Genomic DNA, 16,131 nt, shown 5'->3' on the forward strand with positions numbered 1-16,131 from the left:
CTCCCTGCCTGCCCGCCTGCCTGCCTGCTTTTTTGCAGGGCTGCTGGGAGTTGTGAAGGCGTGTGAGAATCCTGGGAGCTGGTGATGTCAGACCGCTTGGGTCATTTGAAGGTTAGCAGCCTGGGAAGGGTTCACGGAAAGTTCACTCGCATATATTAGGCAATTCAATCTTTCATTCCCTGTGACACAAGTAGTAGGAAGTGAGCTGTTCAGAGGCAGAAGGATCTATTCACGTCCGAGGGGGGATCCCGAGTCCCTACCGGAGCCGTTTTATCCCGGGGAGACGGGCGATCGGTGCGGCGAGGGACGCGGCACCCACCCGGCGAGCGCCCCGACAGCGGGACTGACTCTTGAGAAATTTTGGGGGGGAAATTGATGGGAGCTAAAACTTGGAATGCGGCTCGCTTCCCCCCATCTTGCTGGATTGGCTGGGCAGCCTGGAAAATGGTAAATGATCATTTGGATCAATTACAGGCTTTTAGCTGTGTTGTCTGTCATAATTCATGATTCTGGTCTGGGAAAAAGACCAACAGCCTACGTGCCAAAAAAGGGGCAGAGTTTGATGGAGTTGGGTGTACTTTTATGTGCCATTTTCCTCCACACCTAGAGGAAAGCACTTTTGCAGGCATTCTGTGCAGGGGGAATCATGTTTGACTGTATGGATGTCCTAGCAGTGAGCCCTGCTCAGATGCTGGATTTCTACACTGCGAGTCCGTCTTCCTGCATGCTCCAGGAGAAGGCTCTCAAAGCATGCTTCAGTGGATTGGCACAAACAGAGTGGCAACACCGGCACAGTGCTCAATGTAGGTCCCAACTGTTATTTTTCCACTTTAAAGCAATTATTATTGATTTATTATTATTATTGATTATTATTATTTGCATGTATTTAAAAAAGAACTACTTGTAATTAAGTGCAGGGGTAATGAGGGGTGGGGGGAGGGTTTGTGCAAAACGTGGTTTGCAAGTTGTTTTTTTTTTTCTCCTTTTGGCAAGAAAGGAAAAAGGAAAGAAGCACCGGGCTGCTTTCTGTTTATCCCTTCTCAAGTAGCATACTGATCCTAACAACAGTTGTGAAGCCAAGCAGGAACACATGAAATTATAATATAATACAGCAAACACTTGCAAAACTCCAACCAGTGAAGGACAAATTTACATAACATCTCTATAGGAGTTTTTTTTTCTTTGCTTCTTTAATCTAATTTTGTACCACGTTTGATAATCGGGATGCATGTTGTCTCAAAGTGCATTTTAAGCAGAGCAGCCAAGCAATTAAAATGCTGCTCTGTACAGTTCTTGAGAAGATGTGGAACTGCAGGGGATAGGTGCCATTCTAAAAATCGGACAGTAGTTTTAAGTTTCCTAAGAAAAGGCAATATTTCTTTGTACTGACCTTGCTGCCACCTTTCTTCTTTACTTTGTTGCTCTAAGAAGTTGCTGTTTTGCTAGAAAACTACTTGCTGTGAACACCCTTTGAGTTTAACCATCAATTATTTCTATACCTTGAGATCCAGGCAGCGTTGCACTGGTAATGGAGGAGGGAGAGTTAGTGGTAGGACACTTCTGAAAATGTATTATTACGTTAGAGGGTCTTGATTTGTTGCTGAAATACATAGATGGTAAACAATGGCAGCTTTTTAACACCACAGTTTCAAATTTGAGAAATGACAAGAACTGCCAGAAAGCATCACCTTATACTCTGCATAAAAGCTTGCAGGATGCTTCACTGCTCTGACGGTGATTTAGATAAATGGCTTGGCTATCTATCAAAATGTTTTTAGCACACTCTCGGGCACTTCAGTACACCATTGACCGTATAATTCTGTTTGAAATTTTTGTTAAAAAGTTACCTAGGAATTAGAATCGTTCTCCCTTCGATACAGTTTATCTCAAAGGCGTGGAGGGGGAAATTGAAAAGTAAATAAAAAAATGTTTGGTGAAGTAGCGAATGTTTCACTCTGCTCAAAAGTTTTCAGTCACCAGATGACATTTGTGTGGGTTGAGTAATGAAAACATAATTGTAAAAATCAGTGACTACCAGCCTACAACATTGCAAATATTTTGATGTCTTTACAATTAAAATTAGACTGTGAAGTTCAGCATGGGATGTTTATTTTCTCCGCGCTGTTTTCAAAGTGCTTCAAACATGATACGAAACAAAGCTTTTGCTTCAAAATAATGTTACTAGCTATGGGAGAGCTTCAGTTAGGGGGAAAAAAAAACTCAAACCAGATGTTTTGCTAAAAATGTGTTTTCCTCTTTCCATGGTTTAAACTTTAGTATAACTTCAGCGGTGATATTGGGGAAACTTGGAATTAAATAAAGTTTTCTGGAGTAGGAGGCATATGCTGTCGTAAAAAGCTTACATTTGCAAAATATTCTTTAAATAACTTCTGCTTTAAAAATGTCCTGCTCATTCTCTTGTATGTTGTTAATACCTAGAAGCAGGATTCTTAAAAACAAAATATATGGTGTTTGTTCTTGAGCAAGTTAAACACAGGATTACCCTTATCAGAATGGAATGAGTGGTAAATATGTCATTTGCCTAGGGCCTGTGATAAGAGACAAGTGTTGATAACAGCAAAGTTTAGCTAATCAAAGAAACTCATATTAACAAGGGTAAATAAAAAATACAGGAAAATGCATTCAGGAATCCAGTCTCGTAACTTTGTAAGCAATGAGATTAATCTTCACTGCATGGGAATTTAAAATCAGGCCGAAACCTGAATCATAATATGGTGGCTGTAACTTGAACTGTGAAAGTTAATGGTATAGAAATGTGGAAAAGCAATTTAGGTACTGTCCAAATGAAGAATTCTGTTTGATATCTAGAGCAAGTTTTGTTTTTAATTTTGAAGAAAGTGTGAGCGCTTTATGTGTAGGAATAAATATCTGTAAATAGATTGTAAAATACTAAAACTCTCTCAATGTGTAGGATTTTTTTTTCTTACCTCTCGGGAAAATAATGACAGAACCAGAATTTTTGTGGTCCACAAAGCTTTTAATGGTTTAAAGGTTGCTCCAGTGCTTATAAATACAAAGATAGCAATGTTTAATTCTAACTCAAGTGTTTCCTGATCCTCTATTTTTATGAAGACCTCTGTGATTCAGTGGAATGTAATCATAGCCAAATTTTGAAATTATTAGACAAGTAATAGATAGGTTTTTTGGTCTAGTTTGTTGTTTTATTTTTGGCTCTGCCATAAAAGCAGTACACCCGCAGCCATTGCTTTAGGCCTTAGAAATATTGCTTTGATAGAGACATGATTGTAGAGTAAAAGGTAAATGGTTGTTGAGGGAATAATACATGGATAGTGCAGACCCTGAACAGGCTAGTAACAATCCCAGACAGCATCAGCGTTTCGGCTGAAACGCTGGCAAAATTGGCCATTGCAAGGGTTAGGGCAGAATGCTGTAGGTCTGCAACTTCAGCTCATCTTCAGTATGTTAATCCCGTTACGATTCACTAAGCAAGCACACTCCTGCAGCATCACGAATCTTCTAGTCCACGAGGGTCTGCGAAGTAAAAATAGAGGGTAAGGCGCAACCCAAACATGACCTTAACTTGTGTGGTATTTTTTTCCTCCCCCCTGGGGGAGGAAAAACCTGCTATGGGTTGGAACCCAAACCTTAGCTACTGTATATTGCAAGATGTGTTATGAGCACGCAAAAGAAATACCTGATTTTGCGCTCATACATGTTTGGTTTATGTGGTATCAGTTATATCGTTATTGGTTTAAAAATAAAGTATTTATCTGCTAAGAAAATTACGGACTCAGAAATGATAGCAGAACTAACTGCACTTTTAATCACAAGTCATTCTCCTTTTCTCGTAAGACAAAAATCAGGTCAGTATAATCAAATGAAAAGAGAATAGTTCTTAAGTGGACAAAAGAGTTAAGGTTGCAAGAATAAGTAATTTATACTTTTTTAAGTAAAGTAGAATTTTCTGCTCCCTCGCAGTGCAGTGACAGCAATTACTGAGAGAAAACGAGTAACTTTTGGTGAAATGCGAGCTAAGTAAATACTGCAGAAGTGGGAACTGGACAGGCCCTGAGAGAGCGAGCTGCAAGGAATGGCGATTTTCCTTTGGCCTTGGAAAAGCCTATTAAAAAAAGTCTTCGTTAATTAAACAGGCAAAAAACCCAAATGAGCAGGCCCAATACAAGAGTAAGTCTGTTTGGCCGTATGTAGCATTTCAGCTAATTATGTCAAGTAGAAGACTACTGCCTACCGCATTTTGTTAGGTTTAGAAGAATAAGAAATTCGATGAAGGCAGAAGTTATGGATGTGGCAGCAGAATGTAATAGGATGTCGAGGCTCTTGTAGCATACAGTTCTTATTTCGGTTTGGTGGGAAGTGTTTGCCTAGAGAGGATCTAGCAGGTATTAACTTTCAGAAAGTTCGTGAAGGTGGGACTCCAGAAGGCACGCATTTTCCTTCTTAATTCTGGATTATTGCGATGTTCGGGTCAGGTTCTCGTTCCCTGCAAGGATTGGAAATACTGGAAACATCTGTGCTTAACAGAAAGAAAACTCAGTACTTTATTTTCTTTCATCTTTCTGAATTTAAAAACAAACATTTTGAAGTGAAGGACTTGTAATCTGCATTCCCAAGTATCAGATTGCTGCAGGTGTGTTTGCTAGTGCCCAGAAGGCAAGATCTGTTTGAACCAGGTTATTTTCTTTAAAGTTCATCTGTAAACTTTACAGCTAAATCGCTAGGACTGACTTGCTTAGGGATACAGTCTTTATTTAAATTTTTTATACTTGTGGGTTAATGCCCTGAACTATGCAATGAAAAGTGTTTGTTTCTGATCCCCGTCATTCAAAAAAAAAAAAAACAAAAACATGCACGGGGCTATTTTCCGCTCAAATTAACTGCAATGAGAACAACTATTCTCGATGTAGACTCGGATACAGTTAGCCTGATTCAGCTGCTGGCACAGGAAAACTCTAATGGACACGCACCACTGTCAAAAACTCCTGCAGACAAAACTGATGAGAGGCGTTCGCTGGTGAAGTTAGGGTGGGATAAGCTTGGAGGAAAAGCAATGTATCTTTGGGTGACTCCCTGCGCGCCTAATGAGTCTCTGCAGCCGAGGTGCAACTTGTCAGAACAAAGCCAGGCTGGCGGGGCGCTGCCTCGAAGAGGGTTACTGGGAAGTTTAAGGAGTTGAAAGAGAGAGATAATGTTTCAGGCAGCGAAGTTAGTCATCCTCACATCCAGTTAAATCCCCACTTACTGCTGAGCCTGTCTTCGTTAACCATGTGTGCGTCAGGCCTGCGCCGCAGCCCCGCCGAGCCGAGGGGCTTCGCACGGGGAGCGAGGTGTCCCGGTCGGCGGATTATGCTTCCACCTCCCTCCCCTGAACACCCCCGAGCTGCTGGTTTTGCTCAGGTCTAATTTACACACCGCCCTTTACGCCGCCGATGAAGTGCGGGCTGTGTTACACAGCCAGCATTTAGATTTGGGAGCGGGGTTGTGAAAGGGACATTGTGCTCAGGAGGACTGCTGGCCGCTGCCGTCAGCCGTGCCGTGCCCCGTCCTATTGAGACCTCAAAAGCAGAGCACAGCTGCGATGAGTTTCCAGATCTCTTTGGCCGTGGGGAACCGGGGCTGGTATGCGTGCGAGTCTTTGAGGAGGGGGAGCATCCCTCTCCCCCTCGCAGTTTCTGCCCGGGGGTCTGGCAGCAGCCTCCGAGCAGCGAATTTACAGGGGCAGGCGGCTGGGGCCAAATTAGTTGTGGTTTCGGAGGGCTTTCCAGAGCTTCGCTAGGCTGTAGCGTGCAGCCCCATGAGGAAGGATATCAGTTGATGTATAAAATGGCCAAGGAGCTTCGGTAAATAGACTTTACCCTTCAAATCCAGAGGTCCTGGCAGCGGCTGTGCGGGAGGGTGGGGTTGTACTTTTCCCCTTCCTGTACTTGGACACTTTTGATTATCCAGACTTTCTGGGACTGAGCAGGGCTGCCTTATAACAAAGCCTGCATAATATAATTGCCTAAATAGGCCTATTGTCCTTTTCAAGTCACTGTGCTGTGAAATCTTTCAACTTTTTGCTGAAAATGTTGCATCTAACTTTTAGACGGCTTAATAGCTACGGCAAGGAGGAGATCCTTTTCCCTCATTTCTCATTGCTGCATGGCTGAGAAGCTGATTATATTCCTGCCCCCTATTGATGTTTACTCCTTTTGGGAAGCAAATATTTTAGCCCCTTCTGGCAGGGTAAACTGCCAAAAGTAATAGGCCTGGAAATACAAAGCTATGATTGATTTTGACCTTTGCTCACGTGCATGAAGTCTGTCCCCATGCAGTGTGACCCATGCCACTTCTTGCTGAAATCCAAGCTCTTTCAAACCAAATAGAACCACGAAAATACAAGCCATGAAATGCTCAAAACTATTCTAAAATGACAGAATAATCATTTTCTCTGTATTGCAAAAAAAAAAAAAAAAAAAAGGTATAGGCAGGAGGGTAGCAAAGCTGGATTTTCTAGTACGCAAAACAAGAGTAGTATCTTTCGTCTGCTGCTGCCTTTTATGAGAACCATATTCTCGGTACAAAATAAACAAACTGGTGTCATGTGGGAATGATTCTTCTGTGCAGTCTTTCAGTCACCGTAATCTTAGCTGTTCCTCCTAATTGTAATCAGTAAACAACTTTCATCCAAAAATGTGGATTTTAAACTGTCTTTTAAAAAATAATCTAAGGTCTCGGATTTTATTAATCCGTCATTGCATGAGCAAATGTGTTTCAAAAGCTAAGAATGTCAGAAACAGTAGCCTAAAGTTAGCATCCTAAATCCACATTTCATGGCTTCATTTCCAAATATGCTGAGCATCTATGAGCTCCCTCAGCACTTCTAAAAGCAGGCACATATTTAAATGGCCAAATACTATTTAGAACCTTCATTTAGTATTAAAAAAATTTGAAGGACTTCCCCAATTCTCCCAAACTATATGAAAAAGTAATTCAATTACAAAGTTCACAACATTAACAGTGAAAATATAGACACTTACAAAACAAAGTAGGAATTGTTTATAAGAGTATATTACTCTTTTTCTGTAAGTTTACAAGTCAAGTTTGCAGAATTTCACATTTAAACCACAAACCGAGGTTTTTTTCCCTGCGTTTTGTCTGACTCAGAGATTTCTATGATTGTCTGTTTGCTTCCTTACGTTAAAGTCTGCTCATCAGATATTAATCTGAGACGGTTTCAAACTTGCGGTATAGATTTTAATAGCTATATGTTCTTCATATACTCACTCATCATTAGCAGCTGCTCTGGATTGTTTTCCCAGTGGCAGTGACTATAGTCACTGTGCATTTTGCTTATTTTGCGGGGGAGGGAGGGAAAATCTAGCTTCCTTCAGCTCATTTTAGTAATCTGAATAGGAGCAGAGAACTTGCATCATGTGACGGGCAGCTCACGGCAGCTCACCAGCATGGGGTCCCTGTGTGAGAACCTCCCTTGTACATGACAATCTGATAAGGATATCATGTGGTTTAGAAACACATTCCCACAATGTTCGCTTCTTTGTCCCTTTATTTGGGAGTGGGTAGGAAAAAAACTTTTAACAAACTAATGCCAGCCCTTATATAACTGACCCCACTTTCTTTTAGCGTTGTGTTTGAGCCTTAGAGCTTCTTCAAATACTTTTGTTAAGAGAGATGGAAATATAATCCAGCAAGTCTGTGTAAAGAATCCTAGACACAGAGTATATAATATACCTTCTGTTCCCCTTGGACAAGGTGATTTTTCTTTCCCCTGCTTATACCACATATAAACTGAATATTATAAAACTATGTAAGTTAAATATACACATGCAAGCGACACTTGTATAGGTTTAATAGGTTAAAGCTTGAATGAGTATTTATAAATTCTCAGAGTGCTCTGGATCTTCACCACTAAGGACATGATGTTAAAGTCCATCCATAGTTTGGAGGGATTTCCGTTTTATGCACTTTCAGTGACTTACATTTTACACTCTAAGTGCATCCCCTAAGAAAAAGAGTAGAGAGATGTCTTGCAACAAAGAGGTTTTTTAGCACTGCTTAGTTTCTTTTAATGGTTTGGAGGATCTGTTTCCATTGAACCATAACATTTTTCTCTAGGCTCACATTGTATTTTTAGCAAGGATCTTTGAACAATAAAATTACAAATTAAGTATATTTTTGTCTTTTAGAGCCTTATCTTGTGAAGCACTTAAATGCACTTAATCCTCCACCACTGATTTTAAAAGGGGTTTCAGACACAGAGTGGTCATATGAGTGAGCCTTTAGTGTATTTATGTACCAGTACTTATATAGAAATACCAATAAAAGCTTGTGTCATTGCGCTGGATGTTCAGCACAATGAACATCCAACATTTCTTTTCTTCTTAGAAAGAAAGAAGGGTCATTCTCTATTTAAAGTTGTATAGCAGAGGTGTGGAACAGTTAAACAGGTTGCCCAATGTTGTACCAACCAGAGACAATGGCCACAGTTTGGTTTAACTTGGATTTCCTTCAGTGGGTGCTTCAATCCTAGAAAGCCATTTGTGCTCGTAAGGCACAAACAGTGGAAGGAATGGTTCAATTAAAAAAAAAAAAAACAAAAACAAAAACCCACAAAACAAAAACAAACAAACAAACAAAAAAAACACCACAAAACCCCAGTCAAATAACACAAAAAAATCTCTCAAATCCAGTTATTTTTCATCTGAATGCAGCTTGTGGCGAGTTCTTGAAATGGCCATCACAGTGGTATTCTCTGCCAAGCTGGCTGGTGCCACAGCAGCACATCATATAGAGATGTGTATCTCTTTTCCTACAAGACTTCCTTGTCATCTTCCAGTCTTGTACTAGAATCACTCCTCTGCCAGCTGGTGGCTGATACCAGGAGAATTCCCAGGTTCCTGCATGGTAAGTGGATGAAACTGGAATTCAGCCTGGAGAAGAGAAGGCTCCGAGGAGACCTTATTGCACCTTCCAGTACCTAAAGGGGGCCTACAGGAGAGCTGGGGAAGGACTTTTTACAAGGGCATGTAGTGATAGGACAAGGGAGAATGGCTTTAAACTAGAAGAGGGTAGATTTAGATTCAATATTAGGAAGAAATTTTTCACTTTAAGAGTGGTAAGGCACTGGAACAGGTTGCCCAGAGAATCACAGAATGGTCAGGGTTGGAAGGGACCTCTGGTCACCTACAGCACCTACCAGTGCAGACTAGAGTGGAAGGATGACCTCCCTCGACCTGCTGGCCACACTCTTCTTGATGCACCCCAGGATGCCATTCACCTTCTTGGCCACCAGGGCACATTGCTGGCTCATGGTCATGCTGTTGTCCACCAGGACTCCCAGGTCACTTTCCCCAGAGCTGCTCTCCAGGAGGTCAGCCCCCAACCTGTATTGATGCATGGGGTTATTCCTCCCCAGATGCAGTACCCTACATTTGCCCTTGTTGAATTTCATAAGGTTTCTCTCTGCCCAACTCTCAAGAAGTTGTTGAGGCCCCATCCCTGGAGGTGTTTAAGGCCAGTCTGGAGGGGGCTTTGAGCAACCTGGTCTAGTGGGAGGTGTCTCTGCCTATGGCAGGGTGTTGGAACTCAATCTTCAAGGTCCCTTCCAACCTAAACCATTCTATGATTCTATGAAATGGCATCTGAGTTGATGTAAATATTTCACTTGTTCACCAATACCAATCTGGGATCAAAGTGTTCAGGCATGGTTCAGCCATACCTTGGCTTTTGGGGGTCTCAGAGTCACCTGCCACCTGCACCGGTGCTCAGGGAACAACTGTGGGCAGGGGGCAGTCTCCTCTGCCGCTCACCCCTCCCCATCTCCTGAGCGCCTCTTTAATTCCTCATCTTGTACCCAAAACCCCACAATGAAGACCAGTGTTGCCTGTCTTTCCAAGACTGAACATTCACTCGCACATGAAGAAAAAGGACTTGGAAAACTGTGTCACAGTGCCACCTGGTGATACCTGCCCAAACCGTACCCTTGGCAAGGGCTGTGGCCGCCGAGGCAGTTGATCCGCAGGCGGATGGATGATGCTTTCCCCAGGACTCTGGTTCAGGCGCAGGGAAATGCCTGTGTGTACCAAAGCTCGTCTCTCTGGATTTTTTTGCACAACACTCTGGGTTGTGCTAATCAAAGTTCCTATCTTCTCTACAAACCTTCCCTTCTTAGCACAGAGCACTAATCCACCAATCTGCATTTTTGGCTTGGGGCGCAAGTCAAAGGACTGGCTAAAAAAGTCACGCATGTGTGAGCTTTTTTATTATTCGGATGAGGTCCTGAGGGGGTGGGTTGGTTGGTTGGTTGTTTTTAAGCAGTTGTTCATACTTCTGCCTCTCAACTTTTGGGCTGAGGAGGTTTTTCTCCACCAGCCCCCCACCCTCACCCCCCCATCTCTCAGAGTATTCCTTTGTATTGCTTTGTTGTTTGGGTTTGCTCTTTTCATTCATTCGAGGAAGAAATTTTATTAGTTATTGGAGCAGGGTGTACGTCAGATCCTCCTTAGTGGCTGGCTTGAAAGTGTCAGAGACCAGTCTTTCTTAAAGGCTGCTCTGGTTTCATCTCACATTTTAAACATCAAGTTGTAAAATGTAGAACAAATGCCAAATAACCTATGTCTTTCAGGTGTTTGTGTAAAGTGTCTTTGATGAGGGGGGCTAACAGAAGAATATGCTTTTCCCAAGTCTTCATCCCCTGGTGAACCTCAGCCTTCCTCTTTCTGTTTGGAGAGCACATTCCGGCTGTGTTTTTCTAGTTGCGCATATCGTCACATGCTATGCAGGTTAGGTATGTGAACTGCTCATCTTTCTACGCTTCGCATGTATTGCCACATTTGCTTCTCTGAGACCACGCCAAGATGGGATCCATTATCTCTCCAAAGTTTTGAAACAAAGCCTTCAGCTGCCTGCAAGAAGTCAGAGCTGAGTCACATCCTTCTGTGTTGGTTTGGGTTTTTTTTTCTTCCTTATCCGAATCCTTTCCTTTCTCTGTGTTTGGAGAGGTCCTGCAAGACTTCATGGTTGAAGCACAACCTGTGTGTTAGGAAGCACTGCATGTCTGGAGGCGGTTTGGGAAAATAGCTGTTCCCCTTTCCCTGAAATGGAGCCCGGTATGAACGCTGCCATTGTTCACAGGGGCTGTTTTCACCTTTACCAAAATGTGAAAGCAGAGCTTAGTTACAGCGTGATACACTGACACAGCCCAGTAATACCATGTTTGTTATGCTTTTGCTAAACTTAATTTCTGTGCAGAACAAGAAAATACTCTGACGAAAAGAGGTGAGGAAGGAATGGAATGACGCAATTAAATGAGATTAAATCAGAGTATCGGTTTCCCTGGAACACGTATTTGGCTCTTTACCAGCACTCTTTTCCCCGTTTTTCAAATAAACACATATTTTCACATGATAACTCTATTTGAAATATTAATGCTTCCAGGGCTGCATTACCTTTGTTTCTTCATCAAAGTCCATTACTATGAAAAGGCTGCTGTTCCTTAGGCTGTTTCAGCTTCAAAAGAATTTTAGGGCCTGGTCTATTGGAAAGCTTGGGGGTATAATTAGTGAAAATGGAAATAGATGCAAGAGAAATTTAGTTCCTGATGTTTTAATTTAGTGTAGTACTGCCATGTGTTGTTGAAGAGGATTCTTAAAGGCAAACATAATTATTTCATTATGGTCTTCAGAATGCTTTCATTGGTCTTAATGACAAGAAGCTGCATAAGGAGTCATACATTTTAATTAGACCTTCTTATATTTACATCAGATAAATAACAAATAATTGATGAAAAACAAGTCTTCTGAATGGATGATTTCACACAGAGCTCTGGTTACAGTTTAATGATAAAACATTTCTCTTATTGCTTTGCATTTTAATTATCTAGAATTATTACTCTCGCAGAGGTCTCAAAATAGTGTTATTTCCATGCATTTCATTAGATTCACAACTAACTTACATGAATCTGAAGCTAAGAGAAAAGGTGTTTTGCAACATATATCCCTTACAATCAGTTTCCAGCTTTATTAATTTCATTTTGCTTTCCTTTCTTACATTTAGACACCTTTTTTGGGGGGTGATAGACTCTCCAGTAAAAGCTAGTGGGAAGAGGAGTCAGACCTTTTCCTCTGTCTTCAATTCCCTACATAGGAGCAAGTCCTGCCATTGTTAACAGCCCAGAACTCCTGTAAAGGTCAAGGAGTGAGTATGAAATTGTAGGGCTGGTAGTGGAATTTTCTAAGGACAAATTTGGTGCCTCTTTCTCACCAGCTTAGTTGAAAGTTGTATTCCTAAGTCTCTTCAATCTTAGCAATACCTTTTTATAATTGTGTGTATGCTCACAGATGCATTTAAATACCTATATTTTTTCTTTTCTTTACCTCCTTTATTGGACGCTTTACAATGCCAGGAGAAATTATCTTAGAGTTTTGCTACTTGCAGGAGTCTTTAATGTTTGCAAGCTCTCCGGCCTTTCATATTTGTAACAAAACATATTTCACATGATTCATTCCTGAGAGTATACAGAACGCTAATTGTTGTTATTGATTTTAAATTTCGCAACCATTACAAGTAACCCAGATGAGTGGCAGATAAAGAGTAATAATCCATGGAGTTCTGGAAGTGTTTCATGTTTGTCTGTAGTACTCTATGTGATCAATAGTAACTGCCCCATTGAAACTAACTGCTGTATCAAATAACAGTAAATCAAATGAATGTGCTTACAGATTATTTATTGAAAGCTTTAATTGTTCACTGGGGCCCTGCTTATCTCAGGAAACAATAGAAGCCAGTGATCAGGCAAACTGGTTTGCAAATGCTGGGGGTGCCGTGAAACAGCGAGGTCTTCCCTGTGCCTGGGTGGTGTGAGAGCTTTCCAAAATGCGCCTCTGCCCCACTGGGATTGCCTGTGCACTGGGATTGCCCATAGGGGTTGATCCCAGGGTAAATTGGTCAGAGGTGCGTTTGCTCAGAGAGCATCTCTTGGGCTTACAGGTTACCCTTTTTATTATTGTTGTTGTTGTTATTATTATTATTATTATTGTAATCTCTTTGGATGACAAACATGTCATATCTGGTGGGTTAAAGTGTGGAAAAAGAACTAATAAGATTTCCTAAAATTTCCAAGAGGTCCATGTAATGAGAGGCAAAACAGGACCAGACCTTAAAAGGGGAAGAAAAGGAAAGCACACTAAATTTATTCTGTGGAAAGCTTACCTAGGTATATTATAGTTATGGGCAATTACATGGTGCTGTTCAGTTGTCAGACTTGTGCAAATATCAAGAAATTAAAAACAATTATTTCTAACTAACACCCCTAAGCCATTAGATTTTACCAGTTCCTTAAAATGGCTGCTCTGTCTTGTCACAGTCACTCCATGAAGGGCTAGTGCCACAGTTTGAAAGTTTTCTGGGCCTTAAAGTGAAATGGATAGTCTTATTTTTGTAATAGCCTCAGTGTGTTGTCAATTATACTTTGCTGTGGCTTCAGAATCCTTCCAGTATCAGCTGAGGCACTGAAGCTGTCCTTCAGCAAATTTGGGAAGAAGGCACTGAATAAATTTACATTTAATAACACATCTTTCCAACCATGACCACTGGGAAAGCATTTGTAAAAATGAGCTTAATTTCTACAGAAAGTGATGGCCTAAATCTCTCAAACATGGCAGGAAGAGGGGTTTTTTTCCCTAAAAAAAAATGTATGTTTTGTGAAACATACTTATATGCATATCTGTAATATTGGATTATTATAATATAGACATTTAAAAATTATTAAAGCACAGTAGCCAGAGATCTTCTGGAATCGAATCTCACTTGAGAAAAGTAATTTCCCTTTTTCAAGACATAAGCTTTGCCTTACGTTTCGTGGGACCTCAGGTGTCAGGACTGAATGTTGCTTGTCTAGCTTTTTGGAAAAAAAAGTATTTCCTTTTTGTCCTATTCTGTATAAAGTATAGTTGACATTTTCCCTGTTTGTAAGGCTGGGATATTGCATTCAATTGTGAGCAGCATAGCTGGGCAAAAAAAAACCAACAACCCAAGTCACTGTTGAAGGTAGGTTTTGAATAAGACCAGGTGACTAGGAAATACTGCTAGCACGTATGTGTTTGCCTACAGTACAGCGTGTGCGTATTTTTCCTCTACCAAGTGAGAATTGTACTGGCAGACAACATAAGGTAAAATGATGAGCATTCCTCACGCCAAGGGTTTAATAGGAAAATCCACTGCAGGTAGAGAATAGGAGAACAGAATATCGGAAAACGTGCTCTCCAGTCACGGTACTCATCCTGTCTCCAGTCTCTTATGAATGTCTTATTTTATTGATCACTGGTCTTCTAGGCAGAGAGTAGAGTGTGCTCTGAGCCACAGTTGTAGTATCGCCACCGCTTCTCTCTAGGACACAGAGCTCCTTCCCAGCTTTCAGCTTCTGCTGCACCTATTGTGAAAGGGGCAGAGGGATGTTTGCCAGATTAACCGCACCGGTGGAAAGCAAATTGCACCTATAAAAATTTTTAAAAATAGATATCAAATATTGTGTAAACTCAATGATAAGAACTCTGAATTACAAGGAGAGGAAATCTGCTAGTGTCTTAGTTTTTCATGGTACCTTCCCCGCTGTGTTACCATCTTTTGTCTGGCAGGTACTCTGGCAGGTTCAGAAATATTTGAAATTCCACTCAGGCAAGCATTACAGCTTGATAAACTGTGTATTTTATTTGGCCCCTCAAATGATATTGGCGATGCCCAGTTCTTAAATTTTCTATAAACTTGAATTTCTTATGTTAGCATCAGAAATGTTGAGGTAAGCTGCTCTTAGTAACGCACTGTCCTGGTCTGGCATGCTGAGGGGATGGAGGAGGGCAGAATTTGTCCCTGTTTTGGTCTCAGATATTGCAAATGTATGTGTGCTGGAGGATGTCAGAAAGGTTAAGTTTTGGTCTGACTGCCCTTCTAGTTGCAGATAAGCCCAAGTGATGAAAGCCATTTTTTCCCGTTACTGTGTCATGTCTAAATGGGAATAATGTATTGTTTTAATTATACCCCCACAGTTGCAGCAGTGAAGCAATGTGGGTGCAATTAGGCTAGTGTAAAAATTAAGCTCAACGCTTACTAGGGAAGTAAGCTACGTGGATGTAAAACATCTGTATACAAGCAGAGGTACCCCAGAGGTTCACTGCAATAACTGTTAGGGGCGTGGAGGATGCCCATTGGGGTATCTGCTTGGTTGAAGAAGCTACCTTTGCCTCTCCCGGTCTACACACTGCCCTGTCCCCTGCGGGAGGCTGCTGCTGCACGGCAGGAGGAAACACACGGCTCCATTTCACGGCCCCGAGCCTTGCCAGCTTCAGCAAATGGCCCTGTTTTGCAACGGCATGGCTGGGGAAGCTGGACACGTGCTGCTCCGCCGGAGGGTTGGTAACCTCCAGGAAAAGGGGCCGGGGGGTGGCTGCCCTTGGGTTCTGCTGGGTCAGCAGGCTTCCTCCCAGCTCAAAAAAAAATTCAGCAGGTTTCATCCCAGCTCCGTTGTGGGATGAAACCTCGACTCAATAAAGAATCATACCTCTGGGTGGCATAATGCCAAAAAAAGGTCTGTAGCAAGGGCCCGAGAGTTGAGGTCCCGAGCAATGAGAGATACAAGCTCCACAGCTGTCCGTTGCCTTGTGAAAAAGGCGAGTGGCTGTGTGACGAGGGGCTGTCAAAGAAAATAAGGAGTTAGACCTCCTTTTCTAAGGAAATCAAAACTTAGAATTAGCAGTACAATAAAAGCCTTCTAAAGCGAAAGCTGGAAACAATACATTTTTAATAAAATGGGCAGTTACTCTAATTGCTGAACCCCTACTGTTCAATTTCTTTTAGTGCTCTTATTCATTAAATTCAGCATACTTATACTTATTATTTACAGATGTATGTGTTTTAAGTTGTTTATAGAAACCATGCTTTGCAGAAAGCTGTGGATGGTATAATACTAATTTGTAAGTGTTTATTGCTGCCTATAATATGCAATTTTAAAAACAATTAAAAATAGCAGTGGAGCTCATCATTGGAGTCAACCCCAAACTGCCCATGAAAAGTGAAATATTAGTACCGTGTACCGCCTTAAAGGTTATAGGCCATTTGTAGTGGATTGATAGCATACCC

The 16,131-nt window shown here is 41.5% G+C and overlaps 1 protein-coding gene across 6 annotated transcripts in view; it reads left to right on the top strand.

Annotated features, from left to right (window-relative positions):
• RARB (retinoic acid receptor, beta) overlaps window positions 1–16,131 on the top strand; it is a 195,528-nt gene that overhangs the window by 101,237 nt on the left and 78,160 nt on the right. The window contains exons 1-2 of one of the 6 annotated variants that reach the window (XM_009882155.1): window positions 201–447; window positions 675–803. The exons of 2 other annotated variants lie outside the window; for them this stretch is intronic. In XM_009882155.1, coding sequence (XP_009880457.1) covers window positions 689–803 — 115 coding nt within the window. In that variant the 5' untranslated portion in view covers window positions 201–447; window positions 675–688. Of the gene's footprint in view, window positions 1–181; window positions 804–16,131 lie in introns of those variants that run through there. 3 more of the 6 variants (XM_009882158.1, XM_009882154.1, XM_009882157.1) reach the window with 3 other exon arrangements.

The sequence above is a fragment of the Charadrius vociferus genome, unplaced genomic scaffold (assembly GCF_000708025.1).
Source record: "Charadrius vociferus isolate BGI_N301 unplaced genomic scaffold, ASM70802v2 scaffold303, whole genome shotgun sequence".
Lineage (NCBI taxonomy): Eukaryota > Metazoa > Chordata > Aves > Charadriiformes > Charadriidae > Charadrius > Charadrius vociferus.